Below are 23,758 nucleotides of genomic sequence, written 5' to 3'. Positions count from 1 at the left end.
ATCTGTTTTCTACTTCACTGTTTAAATTGAAGCTCCTATCCTATAAATGTTTTAGAAAAGATAATACTATATTAGAAGAATATTTCAAATATGTGTTGTTTTTATTTTTTTATTGTAGACGTCTGGATGACAATATAAGATCTGTAGTACGAGGTCAAACAAACGTTGGCCAGGATGGGAGACAGGTATGCATTCAATCCACGTTTTCCAATTTATATCTATTTTGAAGAATGCAGAACAAGAAACTGCATTTTTCCTTCTCCTGTATTTGCCAACAGTTGATGCTAATCTACTCTGGAAACAATCATAAAACATTATGGTGAATTTACAAAGACTGATTTTTCAGATGCCAGTCTAAGTTCACAGTATACCAGATTTAAAGGCACCAAATTTATTAAGAGGTTTTAAAGAAATACTCCAGTAATGAGTCCGCATGTAGCTTACAGTTACAGAAATAAGATTGTTGGTAAGTGAACAACTAGAACCAAAATTCAGTGGCATGGCCTGGTATAAAAAAAAGGTGTCCCAAACCAATTGTTCATTAATCGTAATCGAGGTAAAATGTTTTGATTTGGGTCTAATTGCTCAGTCTGACTGACAATGTTATTGTGAATGAGCTCTGACCTCATCTTTGCTCTTCTGATGAACACAATGTTTTCTGAACCTCATCTTTCATACACCTGCATTAATAGCTTGTTCACGTAATCAAGTCTGCATGAACAAGAGTAGGCCGAAGGTCAGTTCTCCAAAGGAACACAAAAGTTCATGATGAAGCTGTCAGTAAGTTGTTCAGTAACCGTACACTAAACATAGGCTTATTTTAAAACTGAGGACATAAATGTATTGGAGTGCTTCTTTAATAAATTTGATGCGTCTATTGTGCGTCTGTGAACCACAAATTCAAATCTATACCGGCTGTGGTTTGGTGTAGATTTGCAATTTAATTTGCCAGTTACTGTATGTTATATTCAATCTGTAGGTCCTTGTAGGCAAGGACTCTCCATGCTATGACCCACCTGTTTTTCTTTCTTTTTTTTTTTTTTGACAAGTGAGGAGCATGGTGTAAAATTGAAAAGAGCCACTTCAAAATTTGACAATAGACAAATTGATTCACAACTGGGAAAAATTGATTTGTAAATTCCCAGTTATTTTATACGTGCCATTTTAGCATTAGTTACTAGGTGTTCGAAAAGCCCCCTGAAATTCCAGTATGGGCAGATTATCTTCTCTCCCCACTCATTACCTTCTGCCAGTATGGACATGGGTAGGGAGAGTGGAGATACTACAATATCTAAATGGTTCTAGAGGGAGGGGCTCCATGTAGTAGGCATCGGCAGTATCACAAACACGATTGTAGGTGCCAGTGCCATAACATGGTAGCCGTTGGCTCCCAGGTTGACCTTCCATACAGGCCTATTTTCCACTTATGGATAACTGTGTACAAACGACAGTCCCAAAAAATTGTGCGCAATCAGCGGTGTATGCACACATATACAACTTAATTGTGCCCAGGATAACCCACTTAAAAGTTTAGGGAGTGTCTCTGAAGATACAAAGTGGGTACAACATATAGACCACTGAAATGCCATTTCTTTAAAAATTTCTATTTGGACTTTGCACATTAATTTTTGGGAAGCATTCTTGGGCTTAACATTTTTTTTTAAGGATGCAGTTTACAAAATGAGATCACTTCTGTATTGTGATGATCGTGCAACCCAAAAGCCGAATGGCACTCCTAGCATTCTGGGTCCTGCTGTGTTGGGTAATTTTGTAGTTAAAGTTGCATATGATATTGTGGGTCACAGTTTCTCCTCTAACCCTTTGTGAAAATTAGATTTTCCCCTCCCCCAAGTATAATAATTAGAGGTACATAAAAACCAGTGTTACTCACCTCTCCTGGGCTATGGTGTGGCTCGCTGCTGTCTTGAGGCCTCTTCAATGACATAACAGACGTCACATGGATCAGGCTGGCATCATGACACATAATGAAGCCGATTTCACCCACGTCATTGAAGAGACAGCAGGGAGTCGTGTCTGTGCCCAAGAGAGGTAAGTGACGCTGTTTTTTTTTTTTTTTTTTTTTTTTTCCTCAGTAAAGGAGGCGCCATGCTGTGGGGAACCCCTCTCCCTTCCCAAGTCTAAAGTTTGCTATGCAGTCCTGTCTTTGCTAGTTACACCCCTGAGAATTAAAGGTTGTCCAGGGTAAACAATATTTTCTAAATTAGGCCAGCAGAGGTGTAAGAAATAAACCCTAAAAAAAACCCTCGCCTGTCCTCGGTGGTCCGGTCCTGCAGCTTGGCTGCCTTCTTGCTGTTGAATATCTCACCAGCTGTGATGTCCTGGTTCCTTTTTGCTGAAGCTGCTGATTGGCCTCAGCTGTCATTTGCGGTGGATACTTTTACTGGAATACAATGGAGCTTCAGTCCCGGAGCAGCAGGGTCGGGTGAATATAGTTTTATTATATTTTTTTCACCTCCCTGGCCTAATTAGTAAGTACAATTTTAGCCTGGACAACCCTTTAAAGTCTCCCTTCTCCTTTCAGAGAGTGTTTGTAACAGGTTGCATGCTTACATACTTTTCAGTAGTTCTTGGGTGATCCCTACCAAGCCCTTTGGGCTTTAAGAGAAAACTGTGGTTGTATGCTACATGCATTACGTTAATGCTTTTTTCCATATAAGTTCAGATTTTCTTCAAATTGCTGCACAAAAAAAAAAATCCACTGAGTCACAAACCACTACCGCTAAATGTTATATTCTCGGCAGTATATATGAAGTGTAATAATTTCAGGCCCCTTAGCCATTCCTGTAAGTTTACTTTGGCATTTTCAGTGTGTACTATAAGTTTAGACCAAAATAAGATACAAATGCTGATAACAATCTCCTTTCATATGTGGAAATTGCTAAGGCTGGGTGTGAAAATTCCTTTGAAGGGAGTAGCAGATTTCCTTGAAAGCTTTGGCACTTCAGTTACTTCACGTATACAGTACATTTTTTTCTTGCCCTTTTTAGTAAAAATAAGTAAGCCATAAGTACATTTTAGGTAACTGCTTCTAAAAATGCCCAAACTATAATATATATATGTGTGTGTATATATGTATGTGTGTGTGTGTGTGTGTGTGTGTGTGTGTGTGTGTATGTGTATGTGTGTATATATATATATATATATATATATATATATATATATATATATATACAGTGCCTACAATTAGTATTCAACCCCCTGCAGATTTAGCAGGTTTGATAAGATGCAAATAAGTTAGAGCCTTCAAACTTCAAACAAGAGCAGGATTTATTAACAGATGCATAAATCTTACAAACCAAAAAGTTATGTTGCTCAGTTAAATTTTAATAAATTTTAAACATAAAAGTGTGGGTCAATTATTATTCAACCCCTAGGTTTAATATTTTGTGGAATAACCCTTGTTTGCAATTACAGCTAATAATCGTCTTTTATAAGACCTGATCAGGCCGGCACAGGTCTCTGGAGTTATCTTGGCCCACTCCTCCATGCATATCTTCTCCAAGTTATCTAGGTTCTTTGGGTGTCTCATGTGGACTTCAATCTTGAGCTCCTTCCACAAGTTTTCAATTGGGTTAAGGTCAGGAGACTGACTAGGCCACTGCAACACCTTGATTTTTTCCCTCTTGAACCAGGCCTTGGTTTTCTTGGCTGTGTGCTTTGGGTCGTTGTCTTGTTGGAAGATGAAATGACGACCCATCTTAAGATCCTTGATGGAGGAGCGGAGGTTCTTGGCCAAAATCTCCAGGTAGGCCGTGCTATCTATCTTCCCATGGATGCGGACCAGATGGCCAGGCCCCTTGGCTGAGAAGTAGCCCCACAGCATGATGCTGCCACCACCATGCTTGACTGTAGGGATGGTATTCTTGGGATCGTATGCAGTGCCATCCAGTCTCCAAATGTCACGTGTGTGGTTGGCACCAAAGATCTCGATCTTGGTCTCATCAGACCAGAGAACCTTGAACCAGTCTGTCTCAGAGTCCTCCAAGTGATCATGAGAAAACTGTAGACGAGCCTTGACATGACGCTTTGAAAGTAAAGGTACCTTACGGGCTCGTCTGGAATGGAGACCATTGTGGTGGAGTACGTTACTTATGGTATTGACTGAAACCAATGTCCCCACTGCCATGAGATCTTCCCGGAGCTCCTTCCTTGTTGTCCCTGGGTTAGCCTTGACTCTTTGGACAAGCCTGGCCTCGGCACGGGAGGAAACTTTCAAAGGTTGTCCAGGCCGTGGAAGGCTAACAGTAGTTCCATAAGCCTGCCACTTCCGGATGATGCTCCCAACAGTGGAGACAGGTAGGCCCAACTCCTTGGAAAGGGTTTTGTACCCCTTGCCAGCCTTGTGACCCTCCACGATCTTGTCTCTGATGGCCTTGGAATGCTCCTTTGTCTTTCCCATGTTGAGCATGTATGAGTGCTGTTCACAAGTTTGGGGAGGGTCTTAAATAGTCAGAAAAGGCTGGAAAAAGAGATAATTAATCCAAACATGTGAAGCTCATTGTTCTTTGTGCCTGAACTACTTCTTAATACTTTAGGGGAACCAAACAGAATTCTGGTGGTTTGAGGGGTTGAATAATAAATGACCCTCTGAATAAACTTTTCACAATTTAAAAAAAAAAATAAACAAAGAAATAACATTCTTTTTTGCTGCAGTGCATTTCACACTTCCAGGCTGATCTACAGTCCTAATGTCACAATGCCAAGTTAATTCTGAATGTGTAAACCTGCTAAATCTGCAGGGGGTTGAATACTACTTGTAGGCACTGTATAATGTATCTATATATATATATATGCCTTACACAGGTCAGTACACGTAAATATAAAAAAAGTTATGGGTGTCAGAATGTGGCAACACAATTTTTCAAAAGAAATTTGGATTTTTGTAAAAGGGGTTTCCAGGGCTCATACATTTTTAAAATTACTACAACAATGTGTCAATTTTGCTAGCCAATGCATTTTTCTAACTATTACCAGAGTCGTCCTGTTACCAGCGGTCAGCTTACAGTCGTGTGATGATTCTCCCTGCTTTTTGTGATATCTACATATCAACAAGCAGCCCTTGATGGGTATCCTGTACTCTGTGTTGAAATGAGAGAAAATTACTTTTCTGCCCTTATGTACCATTATCCTGAGTTGTATACCTTAAAACATGCAAATCATTCTTAGTGGTTCTTGTGCTGTATTAACCATGAGCGCCTCTTTTTACAGCTAGCATTCATTTCTGCTGGACAGAACATGTTTTCACTTGGATCACTTTGTTGTAAAATAGAGCATAGTTTAAAAGAGAATTTATATGTTGACTGAACTGTCACCATTACAGGAGGAAAAATGTGGAATCTGCACACTGTCTTTTTACACACAGACTTCAGAAGGGTGCAAATTGAATAACTCATCAAAGGAGACGTAGTTCCGAATTGTCTAAGTTACTTTCAAGTAGGTCCTTAATTTTGTAAAGCTCTGAACTGTCCGAGTCAGATGGCAACAGCTGTCAGCATTCCATGGTGCTGCTCGAACACCCAAGGACAAAATCTCTCTATGGAAGACAGTGTTGGAGATTTTAGATTAAACAAACGGGGAAAAAAGTAGTGTTTATTACCTTACAGTAATATATATATATGTATTTATAGAATGTGGTATGTGTTATATGTTAATTGATTAGCGACACTCTTTTCCTAGTGAATAAGTCTGGGTTTCCAGGTTGTCCAGTATACCTTACATGGCCGATGGCTGGAAAATAACTCAGCCTTCTTTCTCACTCGATCTTGCGTGGAGCCCCCGATAGAGGGAGATTATCAGTGGTCTTGTATGTCTTCCATTTTCTAATTATTGCTCCCACAGTTGATTTCTTCAATCCAAGCTGCTTGCCTATTGCAGATTCAGTCTTCCCAGCCTGGTGCAGGGCTACAATTTTGTTTCTGATGTCCTTCGACAGCTCTTTGGTCTTCACCATAGTGAGTGTGACTGTTTGAGGGTGTGCACAGGTGTCTTTTATGCTGATAAGTACAAACAGGTGCCATTACTACAGGTAATGAGTGGAGGAAAGAGGAGCCTCTTAAAGAAGAAGTTACAAGTCTGTGAGAGCCAGAAATCTTGCTTGTTTGTAGGTGACCAAATACTTATTTTCTACCATAATTTGCAAATAAATTCTTTCCACATCAGACATTGTGAATTTCTGGATTTGGTTTCTCCTTTTGTCTCTCATAGTTGAGGTCTACCTATGATATCCATTACAGACGCCTCTCATCTTTTTAAGTGGAAGAACTTGCACAATTGGTGGCTGACTAAATACTTTTATTCCCCACTGTACTATGAAGTTTTTATGTTCTTTTAATCCATTGCAATAATTTCTATTTGTATTACTGCTAGACAGAGTTACGGCGTAATCCATAAATTGTAAGACATTTCAGAAGATTCAGAAGAAATAAATGCATTTAAATTGTAGATGATTGCAATTTTTTTTTGTTCACATAAAACACGGTAATTAAGATAAAAGTTTTCATTCTTTGAAGGATGGTTTTGTTTGTTTGAACATGAGAAGCCAAAATGCTTATATTTATATAGATAGTATTTAAAAGAATCATGGAATTTACTTGGCAAGAACAAATTGTCCTGCTTTTAAGTTGTTTATTATCATAAATTATAGATTAAGAAACTGTTTAGAAGTGAACAATATTGTATATATGAAATGTTCAAGTGAAAAGTTAGATACACAGTCCTTTATTTACATTAATATGCTATATGAGTAACATGATTCAAGTGGACGCTAGCTGGATTGAATACATTGCTCAGAATTTGCATCTTAAATAATAAATACTGTCATCTTTACAGAAAATTGATGAATTGCTGATGATCTTTGTTTTTATTCACAGGCTTTGGAAGAGGCTCAGAAAGCTATACAGCAACTGTTCGGCAAAATCAAAGACATCAAGGACAAAGCTGAGAAATCTGAGCAAATGGTAAATAGACTGTTTATTACAACAAGGTCTAAAATGTTAATGGCATCATACATCAGTATGGTTTAAAACATGATCTCAGCTCAAACCTCCAACAGACAACCCATGTAGTGTGCGTATATACACTAAATTAAAGGTAAACTGTCACCATGAAAGTATACAATAGAATCTGAAGACAGCATGTTATGGACCAGGAGGATCTGAACACACTGCTATATGGTTTTATGGGAAAAAAAATCACTATAACCTGTAATTTATAAATTTAATTTCTATGCTTGGAAACAATAGTTGACAGCTATCTCTGTATACCCAGTTGTGGATGAGGCCAAAGTGAGTCTCTCACCAGACTGGCTACGACTAAGGAACTGATGTTCCAAAATGCGTCAGCCAAGACGCTCTTTTTATGGGAATTATTTGTGAATAATTTTTTGTATGTTTTATCAACATTATCGAAATAAATACTGGATTTTAAACAAGACTTTGGTTGCTGGATTTTGTCTCAAGAATTCAGAGTCTGTCACCAGGGTGAAACTTATTAACAAGGTTGAAGATCAGCATCACTCGGAGGAAGACGTAGAAAAATACTTTATTCCATTTCCAGCGTAAAAAACATATAACAATGAAGAAAAAGTGATGACAAAAAACACATTAAAAAACGCCGACGCGTTATTTTTTTAATGTGTTTTTTGTCATCACTTTTTCTTCATTGTTATATGTTTTTTACGCTGGAAATGGAATAAAGTATTTTTCTACGTCTTCCTCCGAGTGATGCTGATCTTCATCCTTGTTTATATTCCATTTAATTTGCCTTTTTGCCCGGAAGGCTGATCGTGCACCCCGGTTGGAATATTAGAACACACACGGTGAGCTCCAAACTTTTTTTTTTTCTCTCTTGGACTTTTTGAAACTTATTAAACCAGCAATACAGATGGGGCAGGCTCACTTGAATGTAATGCTTTTTTTGCTGTGAAAATTTGTGCCTTGGCTGCCTCGATATTCATTTATTTCACAATATGTAGTCGAGCAATCTAGAGCATCGAGGACGGCTCCAGTTCTCCAGACTGTCAGGACTGGGGAGCTATGCTGAAATCTCACCTGTCCCTATGTTCATATCAGTGTATTAGAGCAGTGTGTGCTGAAGTAGTTTGGAACAATGGAGCCACCCTCCAGACTGCTCATTTACATATTGTGAAATATGCAGGCATGAATTTTCATGGGGATAAAAACATTACATTTATGGGGCCACACGGTGGCTTAGTGGTTAGCACTGCAGCCTTGCAGTGCTGGAGTCCTGGTGTTCAAATCCCACCAACGGCAAAAAACCATCTGCAAGGAGTTTGTATGTTCTCCCCGTGTTTGCGTGGATTTCCATCCCATACTCCAAAGACTGACTTATAAGGAAAAAAATGTACATTGTGAGCTCTATGTGGGGCACACAATCTACATTTAAAGAAAAAAAAAAATAAATGTTACATTTTATGTGATTCTGACCTACTTCTGTTGCTGGTTAAATATGCTTCACCCAGGTGACAGACTCCCTTTTAAGCCATGTCTAACTGTTTTCTGTAAAGCATTGTATTTCTTTAAGTGCTCGTTCACATCTGCGCCCGGGCCTCCGTTATGCAGGTTTCCGTTTCCTGCAGAAAACAGGGCAGGAGACGGATACCTGCCGACATCTTTCAAACCTATTCATTTAAATGGGTTTGAAAAGTGTCCGGCCATGAGCGGTGGTGAGCGTTTTATGCTCTTTGCGGCAAAACAGGTTTTTTTTAACCGAACACAAAGTCGGACATGCAGGAATTTGTGTCTGGTTTAAAAAAAACGGTTGCGCTGTGGAGAGCATATAATGCCCACCGGCGCTCACGCCCGGATTCGTCATGACAAGTTTCCGTCTTCTGCATGCAGAAGACGGAATCTGAAAGCGGAGACCCGAACGCTGCTGTGTACCCAGCATAAATGGACAGATTTTGGACGTTTGACACTTATTTGTCTTTTTTCATGTTTTTGGACGCGTTAAGATGTTTATTTTTTTTATTTTTTTTCTTCTTTGTAAAAAGAAGGTTTAACTTCTATAAAGTAACATAGACTTAACCTGCAGAACAGTGGAAAACTATGACTCTACTTTATTTCCCGTTTGTAACCTGGCAAAGACACAGTCATAATTAAATTAGTTGCAACAAGGGATACATGCATGCCATGTGTCACCTTAAGTCACTCTTTATTACCCTAGAGTATCACTTCTTCATAGGAATTGTATGATAATTATGGAGAATTAAAGCTGTCAATTACATTTTCATGTTTAGTTTTTTTACTTTGTAAATTCCGTCATTAACCAACATTGTATGCCTTTTCCAAGGTAAAAGAAATCACACGGGATATTAAGCAGCTGGATCATGCCAAACGCCATTTGACCACATCAATTACGACACTGAACCATCTACACATGCTGGCTGGAGGAGTTGACTCACTGGAGTAAGCTTGTTAGCTAAGCTGACATTATTGACATTTCACTGACCAGCTTTACTTTAGTTACCTGTTCATGTTTCTTCATGTTCTGCTTGTATAGTTGTGTTGTAAAGTGTGTGTAAGTATTAATATATTTTCCCCTTTTGCTGTTTTTGATGAATGCAGCCAACCAAAAAAAAAAGTGATCAAAAAGCCCAAAATGGCATTGAGGAGAACTATAGTTGTTCCACAAAAAAGCCCTCATGCAGCTCCATTAAAAAGTAAAAGCTTTTTTATTGGGCAAAAGTATACAAAGATAAACTGAGTGTGATGCTATTGGAGTAATAAAAAATAAAGTTATGCCATTTATACCACATAGTTAATTCTGTAGATAAAACCAAAAACTTTTCATACTGATGTTTCTTCACCCCTTCCCCTATTAAAAAAAAAATATACAAAATTATACAATATTTGCATCCAAAATACTTCCATTTAAACAACTCATCCCATGAAAAACAAGCCCTCGTATGTCTATGTTGACAGAAAAGTAATAATAATGTTATGACTTTTGATATATAGAGATGTAACAAAATCACTGCATCATTATAACTTTATTATTATTTTGTTTTTAGAGCTATGACTAGAAAAAGGCAGTATGGCGAGGTTGCTAATCTTCTCCAAGGGGTAGTAAATGTGTTGGAACACTTTCAAAAGTATATGGGTATACCACAAATTCGACAGCTCTCAGAAAGGTGAGTTTCTTTGCCATGATGTGATATCAAGCTTTTGTCTAAAAGTTCATTTTTAGCGTCTAATTTTTTATCGTATTTTGAATGTTTGACTGAAGGTAAATAACCGGTCAGTGAGAATGAAGTGAAAGATTGAATGTCTACTGTCATTTCAACAATCTTGGCATAAACAAATAATATAAGTAAATATATCTTATCAGAAAAAATGCTTTTTTTTTTTTTTTTTTTTTTTTTTCTTTCTTTTATCAGGCTGTTTACCTTCACCCTTTCCCTGCTGAACTGACTTTAAAAGGGTAGTCCATGAGTTTTGCTTGAACTCACTGGGAGCTGAGCTTCATTAACAGCTGCCAACTACTCTATAGGGTACAGAGCTATCTTCTTCTGGCTCTGTATACTATAATATAGGTTTTAGATGCAATCCTGGACAGCTGATACGTGTGAGGGTTGGTTGTCAGATTCACTTTTGATAAGATATTTATGGCCATAAAAATTCCTGGGCAACTGCTTTTACACTGATATTTCTGCTGTATCTTTCTCAATACTGGCTGCAGGTTACATGTGTCATTTCACACGTCTGTAGAAATTCAAAGGGAGGGAATGAGAGGTGTGAGCAGGAGGTAGTGAGACAGACAGCTTAGGTTATCATGCAAACTTCCTGTCAATCTCCAGCATCAGTAGAAGCACTTTATTCGCATTAATACAGGAAGTCCTCAGGTTACGACGGTCTCGGGTTACGATGTTTCGTGGTTACGACTAGAGATGAGCGAGTAGGTCCTTGCTAGTCAGGAGTGCTGGAAGCTTGCATTTATGCGGGAGCTTACTTTTTATCGTAGGAATGCATTGGTCAGTGTTGATTGGCCAGTGTACAGCATTCGGCCAATCAATGCTGGACAAGAGGCGGAGTCTAAATTGGACCACAATGGAGAATGCTGTGGTCCAATATTAGATTCCGCCTCCTCACAGACGAGCCTCCGGCAGAACCAGCGTTGATTGGCCGAATGCTGTACACTGACCAATCAACACTGGTCAATTATATCAAAATATGAGAAAAAGTAAGCTCCCTCGTAACAGCAAGCTGCCAGCTGTCCCGGCTAGCAAGGACGAGCCTGCGGCAAATCAATGCTGGTTCTGCAGGCTCGTCTGTGAGGAGGCGGAGTCTAAGATCGGACCACAATGGAGACTGCTGTGGTCCGCTATTAGACTCCGCCTCCTCACAGACGAACCTCCGGCAGAACCAGCATGGATTGGCCGAATACTGTGCACTGGCCAATCAACGCTGGCCAATGCATTCCTATGAGAAAAAGTCAGCTCCCGCATAAAGGCAAGCTGCCAGCTCTCCCTGTACAGTACGTGATTTAGTGTGCAGCGGGTATATGGTACAGTCTTCCTCGGTTCCAAGCCGCTGCACACTAAATCACGTCGATCCGTTCCTACGTGGTGTCGTATGGTACAGTTTCCAACATCGAAATTCGATTTATGACGCCGGATAAGAACGGATCAATGTCGTAAGTCGAGGACTACCTGTACAGGAAAGTATTTATCCTGTATGTATTCTGCATAATCCTTGGGCTATTTGAGGGAGAAAGTTGTGGAGCAGCTTCTCCTCTACTTACTGTGTGCAGTGTTTAACTGTTTTTCCTCACCCAGCAGCTCAAGGACAACCGCAAGCTACAAATAGCATGCAGAGGGAAAAAAAACACAAAAAAGAAAAAAAAAAGTGATTCAATGGCCAAAATTTGTGTTATTCCATGTATACATACATGGTGACTAATCCTAAGAAGGCACTTAAAATGAAAGGTGCAATAAGCATAAATTGCGTATAATTGATCTTCATTGACTTTGTAAATTATTTTTTAACAGCGTCATCTGTAAATGTAATTGTCACTCATATTGGCCTTTGCAAAAGGCTTTGTTGCCTAGCACAGAAGCTGTTACTATAAAATTTTCTGACCTTTAACTCTGCCATAATGTTCTGGTGCTTTTTTGATGTATACACTAGGAGATTTTTGCGAGACTTAATCTGTTCACTTGAGCCAAGATATGACTTGAAGGGCTAATGCAGGGAAAAACACAACTTACCAGTGTATTCCCTGCTCTGGATAACTTTATTACTCATATATAAGTAGCTTTCCGAGAGCCCAGAAAGTTACAGTTACCAGAAGTCTCTGCCCACTGCTCTCCATCTCTGTGACCTCAATTCTGCCCCTGCTGCATGTCCATATAGAGGAACCCAGTCAGTCATGTGACTGAAACATGTCAGTGAGAGGGGAGTCGAAGGAACAACTTCTGACTTTCCCCATTGTGTTTTGTAAAAGATATTCATAGGGGCTCTGGGGACCTGGATATACAGTACAGACCAAAAGTTTGGAGACACCTTCTCATTCAAAGAGTTTTCTGTATTTTCATGACTATCAAAATTGCAGATTCACACTGAAGGCATCAAAACTATGAATTAACACATGTGGAATTATATACTTAACAAAAAAGTGTGAAACAACTGAAAATATGTCTTATATTCTAGGTTCTTCAAAGTAGCCACCTTTTGCTTTGATTTCTGCTTTGCACACTCTTGGCATTCTCTTGATGAGCTTCAAGAGGTAGTCACCTTAAATGGTCTTCCAACAGTCTTGAAGGTGTTCCCCGAGATGCTTAGCACTTGTTGGCCCTTTTGCCTTCACTCTGCGGTCCAGCTCACCGCAAACCATCTCGATTGGGTTCAGGTCTGGTGACTGTGAAGGCCAGGTCATCTGGCGTAGCACCCCATCACTCTCTTGGAGGTGTGTTTGGGGTCATTGTCCTGTTGAAAAATAAATGATGGTCCAACTAAACGCAAACTGGATGGAATAGCATGCCGCTGCAAGATGCTGTGGTAGCCATGCTGGTTCAGTATTCCTTCAATTTTGAATAAATCCCCAACAGTGTCACCAGCAAAGCACCCCCACACCATCACACCTCCTCCTCAATGCTTCACGGTGGGTACCGGGCATGTAGAGTCCATCCGTTCACCTTTTTTGCGTCACACAAAGACACGGTGGTTGGAACCAAAGATCTCAAATTTGGACTCATCAGACCAAAGCATAGATTTCTACTGGTCTAATGTCCATCCCTTGTGTTCTTTAGCCTAAACAAGTCTCTTCTGCTTGTTGCCTGTCCTTAGCAGTGGTTTTCTAGCAGCTATTTTACCATGAAGGTTTACAGCACAAAGTCTCCTCTTAACAGTTTTTTTCAGAGATGTGTCTGCTGCTAGAACTCTGTGTGGCATTGCCCTGATCTCTAATATGAGCTGCTGTTAACCTGCAATTTCTGAGGACGGTGACTCGGATGAACTTATCCTCCTCAGCAGAGGTGACTCTTGGTCTTCCTTTCCTGGGGCGGTCCTCATGTGAGCCACTTTCTTTGTAGCGCTTGATGGTTTTTGCAACTGCATTTGGGGACAAAGTTTTTCCCAATTTTTCAGACTGACTGACCTTCATTTCTTAAAGTAATGATGGCCACTCGTTTTTCTTTACTTAGCTGCTTTTTTCTTCAAATTCTACCAGTCTATTCAGTAGGACTATCAGCTGTGTATCCACCTAACTTCTGCACAACACAACTGATGGTCCCAACCCCATTTATAAGGCAAGAAATCCCACTTATTAAACCTGACAGGGCACACGTATGAAGTGAAAACCATTTCAGGTGAAAACCATTTCAGGTGACTACCTCTTGGAGCTCATCAAGAGGATTCCAAGAGTGTGCAAAGCAGTAATCAAAGCAAAAGGTGGCTACTTTGAAGAACCTAGAATATAAGACATATTTTCAGTTGTTTCACACTTTTTTGTTAAGTATATAATTCCACATGTGTTAATTGATAGTTTTGATGCCTTCAGTGTGAATCTACAATTTTCATAGTCATGAAAATACCGAAAACTCTTTGAATGATAAGGTGTGTCCAAACTTTTGGTCTGTACTGTATATATTAGTAATAAAACATATCCAGTGCAAGGACTGGACAGGTAAGCTTTTTTTTCTTGTTTGTTGCTGCATGGAATACAGCAGCAGACAGAACTATTCCATTGAAAAGCCTCCAGCGAAAAAAAATTTAACTGGACACTATACTTTTTCAACATGAAAGTCTATGTGCCATGACAATATCTGTTGAGTCTATGTAAGTAAAATACATTTTGTGATGGATACTACTCAGTGGTATCTGTTACATTTTTGCATCTGAGATTTCCTTTAGGAAATCCTCCCAAAGGAAACCACCTTTTAGTTGGATTACTTTGAGCCAGAATTTTTTTCACGCAATTTCGGTGCATTTTTAACTTATTGTAGTGCACTTAAGCCAGGCATTTGTTCTGAGGATCTACCATTCTAGCAAGTACAAAATTTTGTCTAGATGTGCCACAGATGCGGCATATTTACATTGGTGTCTGGTTGTAACCAGAATAGTAAATCTGGGTCACAGTGCTAACACAGTGTGAGAGGAGGCTAAAATTTGTAAAATATATCATGGGCGTATATGGTCTGTCATGATTAAGATTTTGAGTTCACAGCTAGAGCTTGTCCTCAGAGTTTCTACACTGAGCTTCAATAGTAGCCCCTACTGTCTGATTCCTAAAACTACTTGCCTTTTGAAGTCCATTGTCCACAATTAATGTGCTTAAATAGATTTTCCTATTCTGTTATTTATCCACAAGTTCCCCATTCTAATATCTCTGTTCAGGCCACCTCCTCACGGTCTACAATCAGTTATACATTTCCATCACACGTCTTTCGTCTCTTTCTTATCAGTGGAAACATTTGGAAGCATGGAGCAGTTTAAGGTTTCTCAGGCATTGATCACTTCAGGATAGATGAGAGCTTAGATGCCATCTCTCTTTTGAAATGTCAATGGGAAACATGATGGATAGTTTAGCTCTGATATTTTTAGTTGTATCTTTACCGAACCTCCTTCCTAATGTTTACATTTTGATAACCGTTCCATCTGGTTATGATAGGAATCGTGATTTGTGCGGAAATGAAAGGCACACCCTGCACATTGCTTACATCTCCAGTGTTCAGAATAAGGAAATACATTTTGCGTAAGCCAGAATAAATAGACTCATGGGCAGTTGCTTCTAATTTCCTTCAGTGACAACAGCTAAAATTGGGTATTTCCATATTTGTCCTATGTATAAAATACACTTTATATAAACCAGACGTAAGTAGTACGTTTTGATATCCTAGAAGAAAACTATCCGACTCAATGTAATTGTATAAATGTATTAAATAGTAGCATGATTTAAAAGTTGGTTTGATGATCTATATTAGGATGTGCGTTTCAGAATTATTTTTGCTTTAAAAAATAATTTGTGCTTTGATCAGATTTGTTAGAAATGGATTCGGTAATCTTTACAGCAATTTGAATGTATGCCAAGAGATTTCAGAAAGCACTTCTGTTTGTTCAGTTCTTCACACTTCTAGATTGAAAAAGAGGAAACTAAGAATTCTGCTTGTACAGTGGCAATAGATGTCTTAAAGGAAAAACATTTTTAAAGACATTTATAGTAACAGGAAATAATTTAAAGCGTAAATACACGTTAAAGCAACTTTTGACCTTGTGTCATTAACAAATTTTGGCTCCTTTCTGTGAAATCCTGTGTTTCATTATTCTTTCCCTTGCTTCTCTCTTAAGAACTGTACCATGCTTCTCAGTGTGCATGCCTGTGTGTGTAATGTAGGGAGAATAAAGGGGGAGGGGGTCACTTCTAATAGCTATATCACAGACATTGGGAGAGCCGTATATAAATATCCAATACTGACTGTGGTTTCAACTGGTATGTCTGAAAATGATACAGGTAGAACTTGGTGTCATAAGACAGTCTCCTCTTTCATAAAACACCAGAAACACATTTCTGTACTTTATAATGCCTGAGATACACTCCAACTTGATTTTCTGTGCATGACACTAAAGTCCCATACACAGTGAGATGCAAGATGCAGCTGAATAGAGAAAGGAAAGAATAAAGAAATGCAGGATTTCCCAGAACGGAGGCAACATTTGTTAGTAACGTATATATCACAATATATTAGAGACACAAATGCTGGCAGAAAATAAAAAGGTGTGAATGTTTAGTTAGTTGGAAAGGCGTGAGCGCATTATTTAATGAAGGTCCAGTGACATACCTGTCCATCAGCAGCTATGTTTAGGACCAGACTGCCATACAAGCCGACTGCACTAGGATGGAGAAGTACAGGATGTAAACATCATGGCTGAGCCCATAGCATTATGTAATAATAAATTATCTACAGCGTATTTGTGAAAATATCAAGAAATTGCAATGTCAGATCCTGGAGTTCACTGATCGGATGAGGTTCTTCCTGTATGTGTTTTTCCTTTTATATAGGAAGGACTTCGTATATAAGTCCTTCATTTGTATTTTCCCTTTCTTTTGAATTCATTCCTGACTTTGGGTAAAAAACTGCATGTATGATGTCGCCACAAGGAGAAGCACAATCCATTTAGTTGACCCTGAATTAGATTTCTGTAGCTAGTCTGTTATATTCATCCCTCCCCGAGGCAGTTACGTGTTTTGACTGCACCTCAAATTCCTCGACTGCTTTAGTTTCTGAAGACCATATACTTCCCATCTGTCACTCAGTTTATTCTGCTAGATATTACCTGTCCTATTTCCAGTATGTGTATCTAGGCATTGCTTCTTTCTACATTTCTTGTCTGTACGACTAAACATCCATGAAAGCTACATAAGATGTGCTGCTTCAGCAATGTGAGTCTCCATTGGGATAATAAGTTTTACAAAGTTTCATGTACAAATAACTACCGTATCTCATGGAGAAAGTGTGGTGCAACCTGAAAAGGTTAAATGGGCATAGCAAATAATTGAAATGGCCTGGAAAGTATTTTCAGTGAGACATAACAACTGTACCACAAGTCGGTAAAGATCGGCTGCCTCAGCCCCTTTTATGCTGCTTATTGCCAGTCCCTGTCTAAAATTTCTGGTAGGCTAAGCAAAAAAAGAGCTTGTGGTTTTGTAACTCTCACTGCTATTTAAAAGCTTGGGGGAAAAAAAGATTGAAAGGCAGGAAAAATATGATTTTTCTTGATCTAGATATTGGATTCCTGGTTAGGATACTCTTAAGCTAACATTCTCGCTGACCATATTTTAGATTAGGACATGCTCCTGTGCACTACCTTTGTTCCCTGATACACGTATAATACTGTACGGGTTATCTTTTATTTAATTTCCTGTAAAAACAATTTTTAGTGCTAAATATTTTTGGTGAATGAACTGTATTCCTAAGCATGAGTTTTTCAGAAGTTAACCCCATCTACTAGATAGGGTTTATCTTGCTGTTCAGTGGGGATCCAACCTCTGGGACCCTCACCAGTCACTGAATTGTTTTTCACCACAGTTTCAATGCAACAGTAGGTCAGAATTGTGTGCAGCTACTCCAGTACATTTCTCAGAGTCTGGGGGAATAGTGGAGAGGCACACAATACAAGTTGCCATGTCATCTGCTGGTGTAGGTCCACTGTGTTTTATCAAGCCCAGTGTCAGTGCAGCCGTCTACCAGGAAATTCTAGAGCACTTCATGGTTCCCTCTGCTGACATGCTTTTTGGTGATGGAATTTTAATTTTCCAACAGGAATTTGCATCTATCCACACTGCCAAAAGTACCAAGACCTGGTTTAATAACCACAGTATCACTGTGCTTGATTGTCTAGCAAACTCACCTGACTTTAACCCCACAGAGAATCTATGGGGTATTTTCAAGAGGAAGATGAGACCCAATAATGCAGACGAGCTGAAAGCTGCTATCAAAGCAACCTGGGCTTCCATGGCCACATTGCTGCATTGATTCAGTCATTCACGAAAAAGGAGCCCCCACCAAGTATTGAGGGCATTTACTGGACATACTCAGCTAAGAGCTCTACTGAAGTCATTACTCAAAGGCTCCTAGACCTATATCTAGCTCATACTTCCTAGAAAAAGTAATAGAAATGCTTTTGCTGTCCAGCTAGATCTCCAAGTATCAGGTGATAGGTGCATTCTAGCTTCAGGTATAACCATACTCCATATTCAACTGAAAACTGTGATGTACTCAGAGCATGAGACAGAGATAGATATTTCCGTAGCATTTCACGCTGTTGACCATGACATCCTAATGCATAAAATTTAGTGGCATGGCACTTTCAGGGGTTTAGCTTCTTCCTTAAAGGGGTTGTCCCATCACAAGGATCCTATCTATACTGCTTGTTAATGTGGATTTAAGACTTTTCCTAAATACACTGCTTCAGCAAAACTGCTTTGTTTGTCCACTATCTTACTATTATAACTATATTATAACTATAATATAGTTGTAATATAACTATATAACTATAATTCATTATTGACACAGCCCTTGACTTATCTGCTCAAAAGACAAGTGATGTAGCTGCACGGGGGTGGTGGTGGTGGGGGGGGGCGGGGCTAAGTGCACGGGAGCCTGTGTTCCTAGCTATTCCTGTGTCTACACCACGTGACCTAGCTCCCTGCACTCAGATAGGGGAGAGGAGCTGCTTTCATTTCTTCTGTTCTCCCAGTTATCAGGTTAGCTAATTCAATTGTGTTCATTATGGCAGAGACAGGCAGTCTCTATATGTAACACAGAATGGAGTTGCTCCTGCCTGTACTTCATAGTACAATATTGTGCATATAGTGTTGTTTGAGGACCTTTGATGACATCACAGGCCCTTCAGCCGCCCCATAGGATCACACTATGCGGTGGGCGGAGCTACTCGCTAATTTGGGGCGGAGCTAAACGGCAGGTTGCATGTGAAACCCTGCTCACCAAATGACGCAAGAAACCAGGAAGAAAGAAGATTTTACAGCAGTGAAGACTGGTGAGTATGCGACGTGGGAATACCCCTTTAATGGCAGAATAGGGAATATAGCAAGTATTGAATGAATGTAGTATATATTGAAGGATATAGTGTATTATGTCTCATACAATTGTGAATTTTCCACTTCAAGGTGAAAAGGTACATTACAAAATATACTGGCATGAATAAATATTGTTTTCAGATTTTTAAAGAAAATGAATTGTGTTCCAGTCCAAATACTTCATCTGATATTGATATAGAAAATTAAATTATGAAGCATGATTTGTGCATTCTTGCTTCTTCTGAAATACATTTCTTGACACTACTCCAGGAGACTGATCACAATTTCTGTAGAATATGGATTAATTTAAGCCTTGAACTGATTATATATGGTATGAGATGAATGTTAATTGTACAGCGCACAGATGACCATATTACTACAAAAAACATTTGTTTGCAGACATATATGAGTAGTGAAATTATTGATAAATAGGCAGCATAAAATTATCACACTGACTTTGTTCACTTTATAAAGGCGTACTTACATATACTTTAGTACTAGCATAACAACCAGAAGCAGGTGAAACCTTACTAGAATACAAGTTGTTATTGTGATATTCTGTATATCGATAGCATCTGGGTTGGACAAGAGCCCAAATCACAAGGTCGAATCATATGTGTGAGTATCACCAGACCAACATGTATGCCTGGAAATATTTTCAGAAGTAGAAAGTAGTTATCCACAGTAATAGATAGGCAAGCTTAATATTTGTATCCAGACAGCTTGTTAAAAATGATGACTTCTAATTTAATGGGACTGTATATTTCTTTAACATACTGTAATCCTACGCTTCCTTCATCCATTTATGGATGGGGACTGAGCGGTGTGAAATGCCCCCGCCCCCCAGTACTAGTCTATGGACAGTACTGTCAGGAGGAGTAAGGAACGCCCCTTCTGACAGTATAGCGCTATGAGAGCAGAATAGAAAATGCACACCTCCTGTTGTCAGAAGAGATCCCATGAGCTGCATCAGTAGTCTGATAAGTAAAGAGTGATCTACTGGTGTAGACTAAACCAGCAAATGACTCTCAGTGGTCCTTTGGACACTTACCAGGTTTCTGCTGAGGAAGACTGAGCCATGTCAAACAAGAACAGCCTGTGGGGTCTCTGGAAAGATCACCCTGATTACTTTTCAAAGTGTCTTGGAGAACATTTCCCCATCTCTGCCAAGTCTATCTCTTTTGCATCAGTTAATGGGTGCTGATTTACTGAATTTTACTCTAGCCTCCATAATTCCCGAGCTATAGGTGCTTTTAGTTTAGGTGCCTGATTTAGGCTCTCTATCAGTTGGGTGGTGTAAGGCAGGAGCAGACAAGGGGTGTGATTCGGAGTTCTAAATCATACCCTCTTTCATGTTTCTGCCTGACACTACCCGACTGACACTGCCTACTTGACAGTATAAAGCCTAAGTAGCAAATTGAACACCAAAACTAACATCAATTACTGCTCAATGATGGTGGGAGCTAAAGAAAAAAATTACAACTGCTCTGGAATTAGTGGAGCAGCAGCTATTAATAGATGCGAAGAACTGGAGTTGGAGGAGCTGGTGAATGGTCCTATTTAAGAGCTGTTTGCCAGACATGTCCAATAATAAGATTTTTTGACAGTGGTTTGTCATACATATCATAATAATGTCTAAGATGTAGCGTACTGCTGGAGGAATTTCAGAGAATGGGCTTGTACATGTTTTCCTTGTACTGTACAAAGACTTATGGCATACCAAGCAACTTTTTTTTTTTCTTGCCAGGGTTAAAGCTGCACAGACTGAACTGGGACAACAGATATTAGCTGATTTTGAGGAAGCATTTCCATCACAGGGCACTAAGGTAATTTGGTAAGATTGTAAGAAAACCATTACATTCCAAAGACATGAAGGCCTTATTGACATTATAAAGTGTTAATGCATATGTTAACTGTTGCAAATCCTTTTTGATGTCTCAATTAGAGACCAGGTGGACCTAGTAACGTCTTACGTGATGCCTGCTTGGTTGCCAATGTCTTGGATTCACGAATTAAACAAGAGATCATTAAGAAATTTATCAGGCAGCACCTGTCTGAATACTTGGTCCTCTTCCAAGAAAATCAAGATGTAAGTATGAACTCTATAAGTGCCTACTGTTGCTTTCACAATGAGTTATTTATGGGGGACTAGCTGGAGGAACCCCCAATGAAGAAATGATGCAGAAGTGGGAAGTTTCCAGTGCATCGACATGTGGTATTCTATGTCATAAACTGTGTTCAGTGGATGACCATGCAATGCAATGTTATGTTGGGACCATTGCAAATTTAATATTTTTCATTCAAAAGCGCTCAGCTCTTCCTAATAGAGAGGGTGCTAGCTAGATGGCGTATGGGCAGAGGTAGTCCCCAATTCATATTCTCTTTAATTTGTGTGTCCAGGGGGGGTGCTGCCACACAGACTTTTTCATTGCTTATTTTGTGGATGTCACATACTTTATGCATGGCTGTAACATTTTTAAATATTTTTTACTGTGGGGAATGAAGCAAAATGTTGGGGCAATGAGGTAATTTTTATTTTTTGCTCATTTTATCTCATTTTATACAGAACAGTCTTGATTTTCTTTTTCCCTCCAAGCTTGATGGATGATTTTTGTTTTTAATCTTTTCTTGTTTTTGCCTAAAAATAAAAAAGTTCACTGAGCCTTCACAGTGAGGAGTAGTGAATACATTTGACGCAGGCTTCTTTTTCCTACCATCCAACTATTGGATACAGTAAGGAAACTGTTGATCGTAGCTGGTGGTGGGAGGAGAATGCCTGCATAGAATATATCAGATTAGGTGGGGGACCAACATCGATTTTTGAAATTCTGGCAAAAAAAAAAAATCTGTGCTTTAATTGTCCATCCCTACATGGCCCTATAGAAATTTTCTGTATACTACAATAAATAGTGAGTTCAAATAGACAAACGCTTCGGTCTTTTTGAAAAAAAATCGTAGTTATCCCAGTAACATTTCTAGTTTGATGTATTTTCATAGTTATTGAAGCCATTTTTAGTATATCAACTGTGATTAATAATTTACTAAGGCGAATTTCATAATTTTGCTCATATTCTTTTGCCATCTTTCTCCTTGTTTACTTGGTAGGTTGCTTGGCTTGATAAAATTGATAGACGCTACGCTTGGATTAAACGTCAACTGGTGGATTATGAAGAAAAGTATGGCCGCATGTTCCCAGTGGACTGGTGCATGACTGAACGCATTGCTGTAGAATTTTGCCATATAACCAGGTGAGATGAGAGAGTATAGAAATCATCTGTGAAAGCTGACTTTCCCCAATTTTCTAGATTTGCTATTAAAGGACACTGTGGAACAAGAGAATATTGTGTGCAATATTCATTCATTTCATATTTAATTGACTTAGCTAAATTAATAACTAGTGCTGGATTCACACTAGGGTTGCAGTCAGCAGAGGAGGTCTTTTCTCTCCACCGGTTTCAGTATACAAACGTCAGAAACCCCACAGACCCCAGTATAGTATAATATATATAAAATTAGTCCCCATGTGGATCCGAGGGACAGAAACCTAGTGTGAACCTAGTGTAAAACAGTTATGATTTATTACCTTGTACATATCACTCATATCCTAAGAGCAATTCACATATTAGCATTTATCCCAGTCCATTGCTGAAATAATTGAAATCAGAGGTCCCCCCCTTTACAAATTTAACTCAGTATATTTGTAATAATTACTCAATAATGTTCTCTCTGCTGCTTTACTAGTCTGCACCTTATGATCATGCATCATACTGTGATAGAGATAATTCTTCATCCAATGACTTCCCGGTGAGCCCATTATACTTATTTAGCACAGCAGCTAATGTAGCAAAGAGAGAAGCTTTCTGAACCACTGATGAGATAGGAGCTGTGTTACTGTTGGGGGCCGTTCACATAGAGGATCGCCCTTCTGACAATGGGAAGAGATCAGTGCTGAAATTAATGGCACCGATGGCTCCACCAGCGGGAAAGATGACCGTGTGCTTAATTCAGCCCAGTGTTGGCTTTCTAGTGGTATATAAAAGCTCATATGTATGAGGACATGAAAGGTCCCCTTTAAGTATATTTGGATGAGAGCAATGAGTTTTATTAATATAAATGTGAACTTCGCCTTAACGCAGTTCTCACTCACAAGTTAGAAAGACTGTGTACTTCCCTTCTACATCAGTGAAAGCTTTTTTCCTTACTGAAAGGATTACTCAATGCAAGGCCTTGAGCCGCCCAGCTATTTTGTTCAATAATTTAATGGTATATTTTGTACTGAGCTTACTCCAGGAAAAAGAAGAAATCCCCTTGAGATGAAAAGTATCTACGCTACCAGAGCTTTTATAATTCCCTTTTATACCTGTCATTGTTCTCACTTTAATGAGAACTTCATCTGCTGCCAAAGCTTTGTTCTCCTAATACACATGCTGGCTTTAAACCCCCAAATTGTACCCTGAACTCCTCACCTTTCCACACACTTGATTCTTGCCCAGTTCTAACAGTAAAAGAACAGGCCTGAATTGCAAGCATTTGATTTTTCTATATGGAGAAGGCTGCTGCTAGAATACAAAATAATAAAATATCAGTGTAATTATGTTGCCCTTCGTGGCAACTTTTACATTGTATCAGTTACGCATATATATATATATATATATATATATATATATATATATATATATATATA

General features: G+C 39.0%; 1 protein-coding gene across 1 annotated transcript in view; it reads left to right on the top strand.

The window, feature by feature from the left end:
* VPS53 (VPS53 subunit of GARP complex) overlaps positions 1–23,758 on the top strand; it is a 108,136-nt gene that overhangs the window by 11,732 nt on the left and 72,646 nt on the right. The window contains exons 4-10 of the mRNA XM_075264882.1: positions 119–185; positions 6,891–6,977; positions 9,331–9,446; positions 10,052–10,171; positions 20,822–20,900; positions 21,020–21,163; positions 22,180–22,322. Of these exons, the coding sequence (XP_075120983.1) occupies positions 119–185; positions 6,891–6,977; positions 9,331–9,446; positions 10,052–10,171; positions 20,822–20,900; positions 21,020–21,163; positions 22,180–22,322 (756 nt within the window). The remainder of the gene's footprint in view (positions 1–118; positions 186–6,890; positions 6,978–9,330; positions 9,447–10,051; positions 10,172–20,821; positions 20,901–21,019; positions 21,164–22,179; positions 22,323–23,758) is intronic.

The sequence above is a fragment of the Leptodactylus fuscus genome, chromosome 2 (assembly GCF_031893055.1).
Source record: "Leptodactylus fuscus isolate aLepFus1 chromosome 2, aLepFus1.hap2, whole genome shotgun sequence".
NCBI classification, from domain to species: Eukaryota; Metazoa; Chordata; class Amphibia; order Anura; family Leptodactylidae; genus Leptodactylus; species Leptodactylus fuscus.
This window is presented reverse-complemented; position numbering and strand designations above follow the sequence as displayed.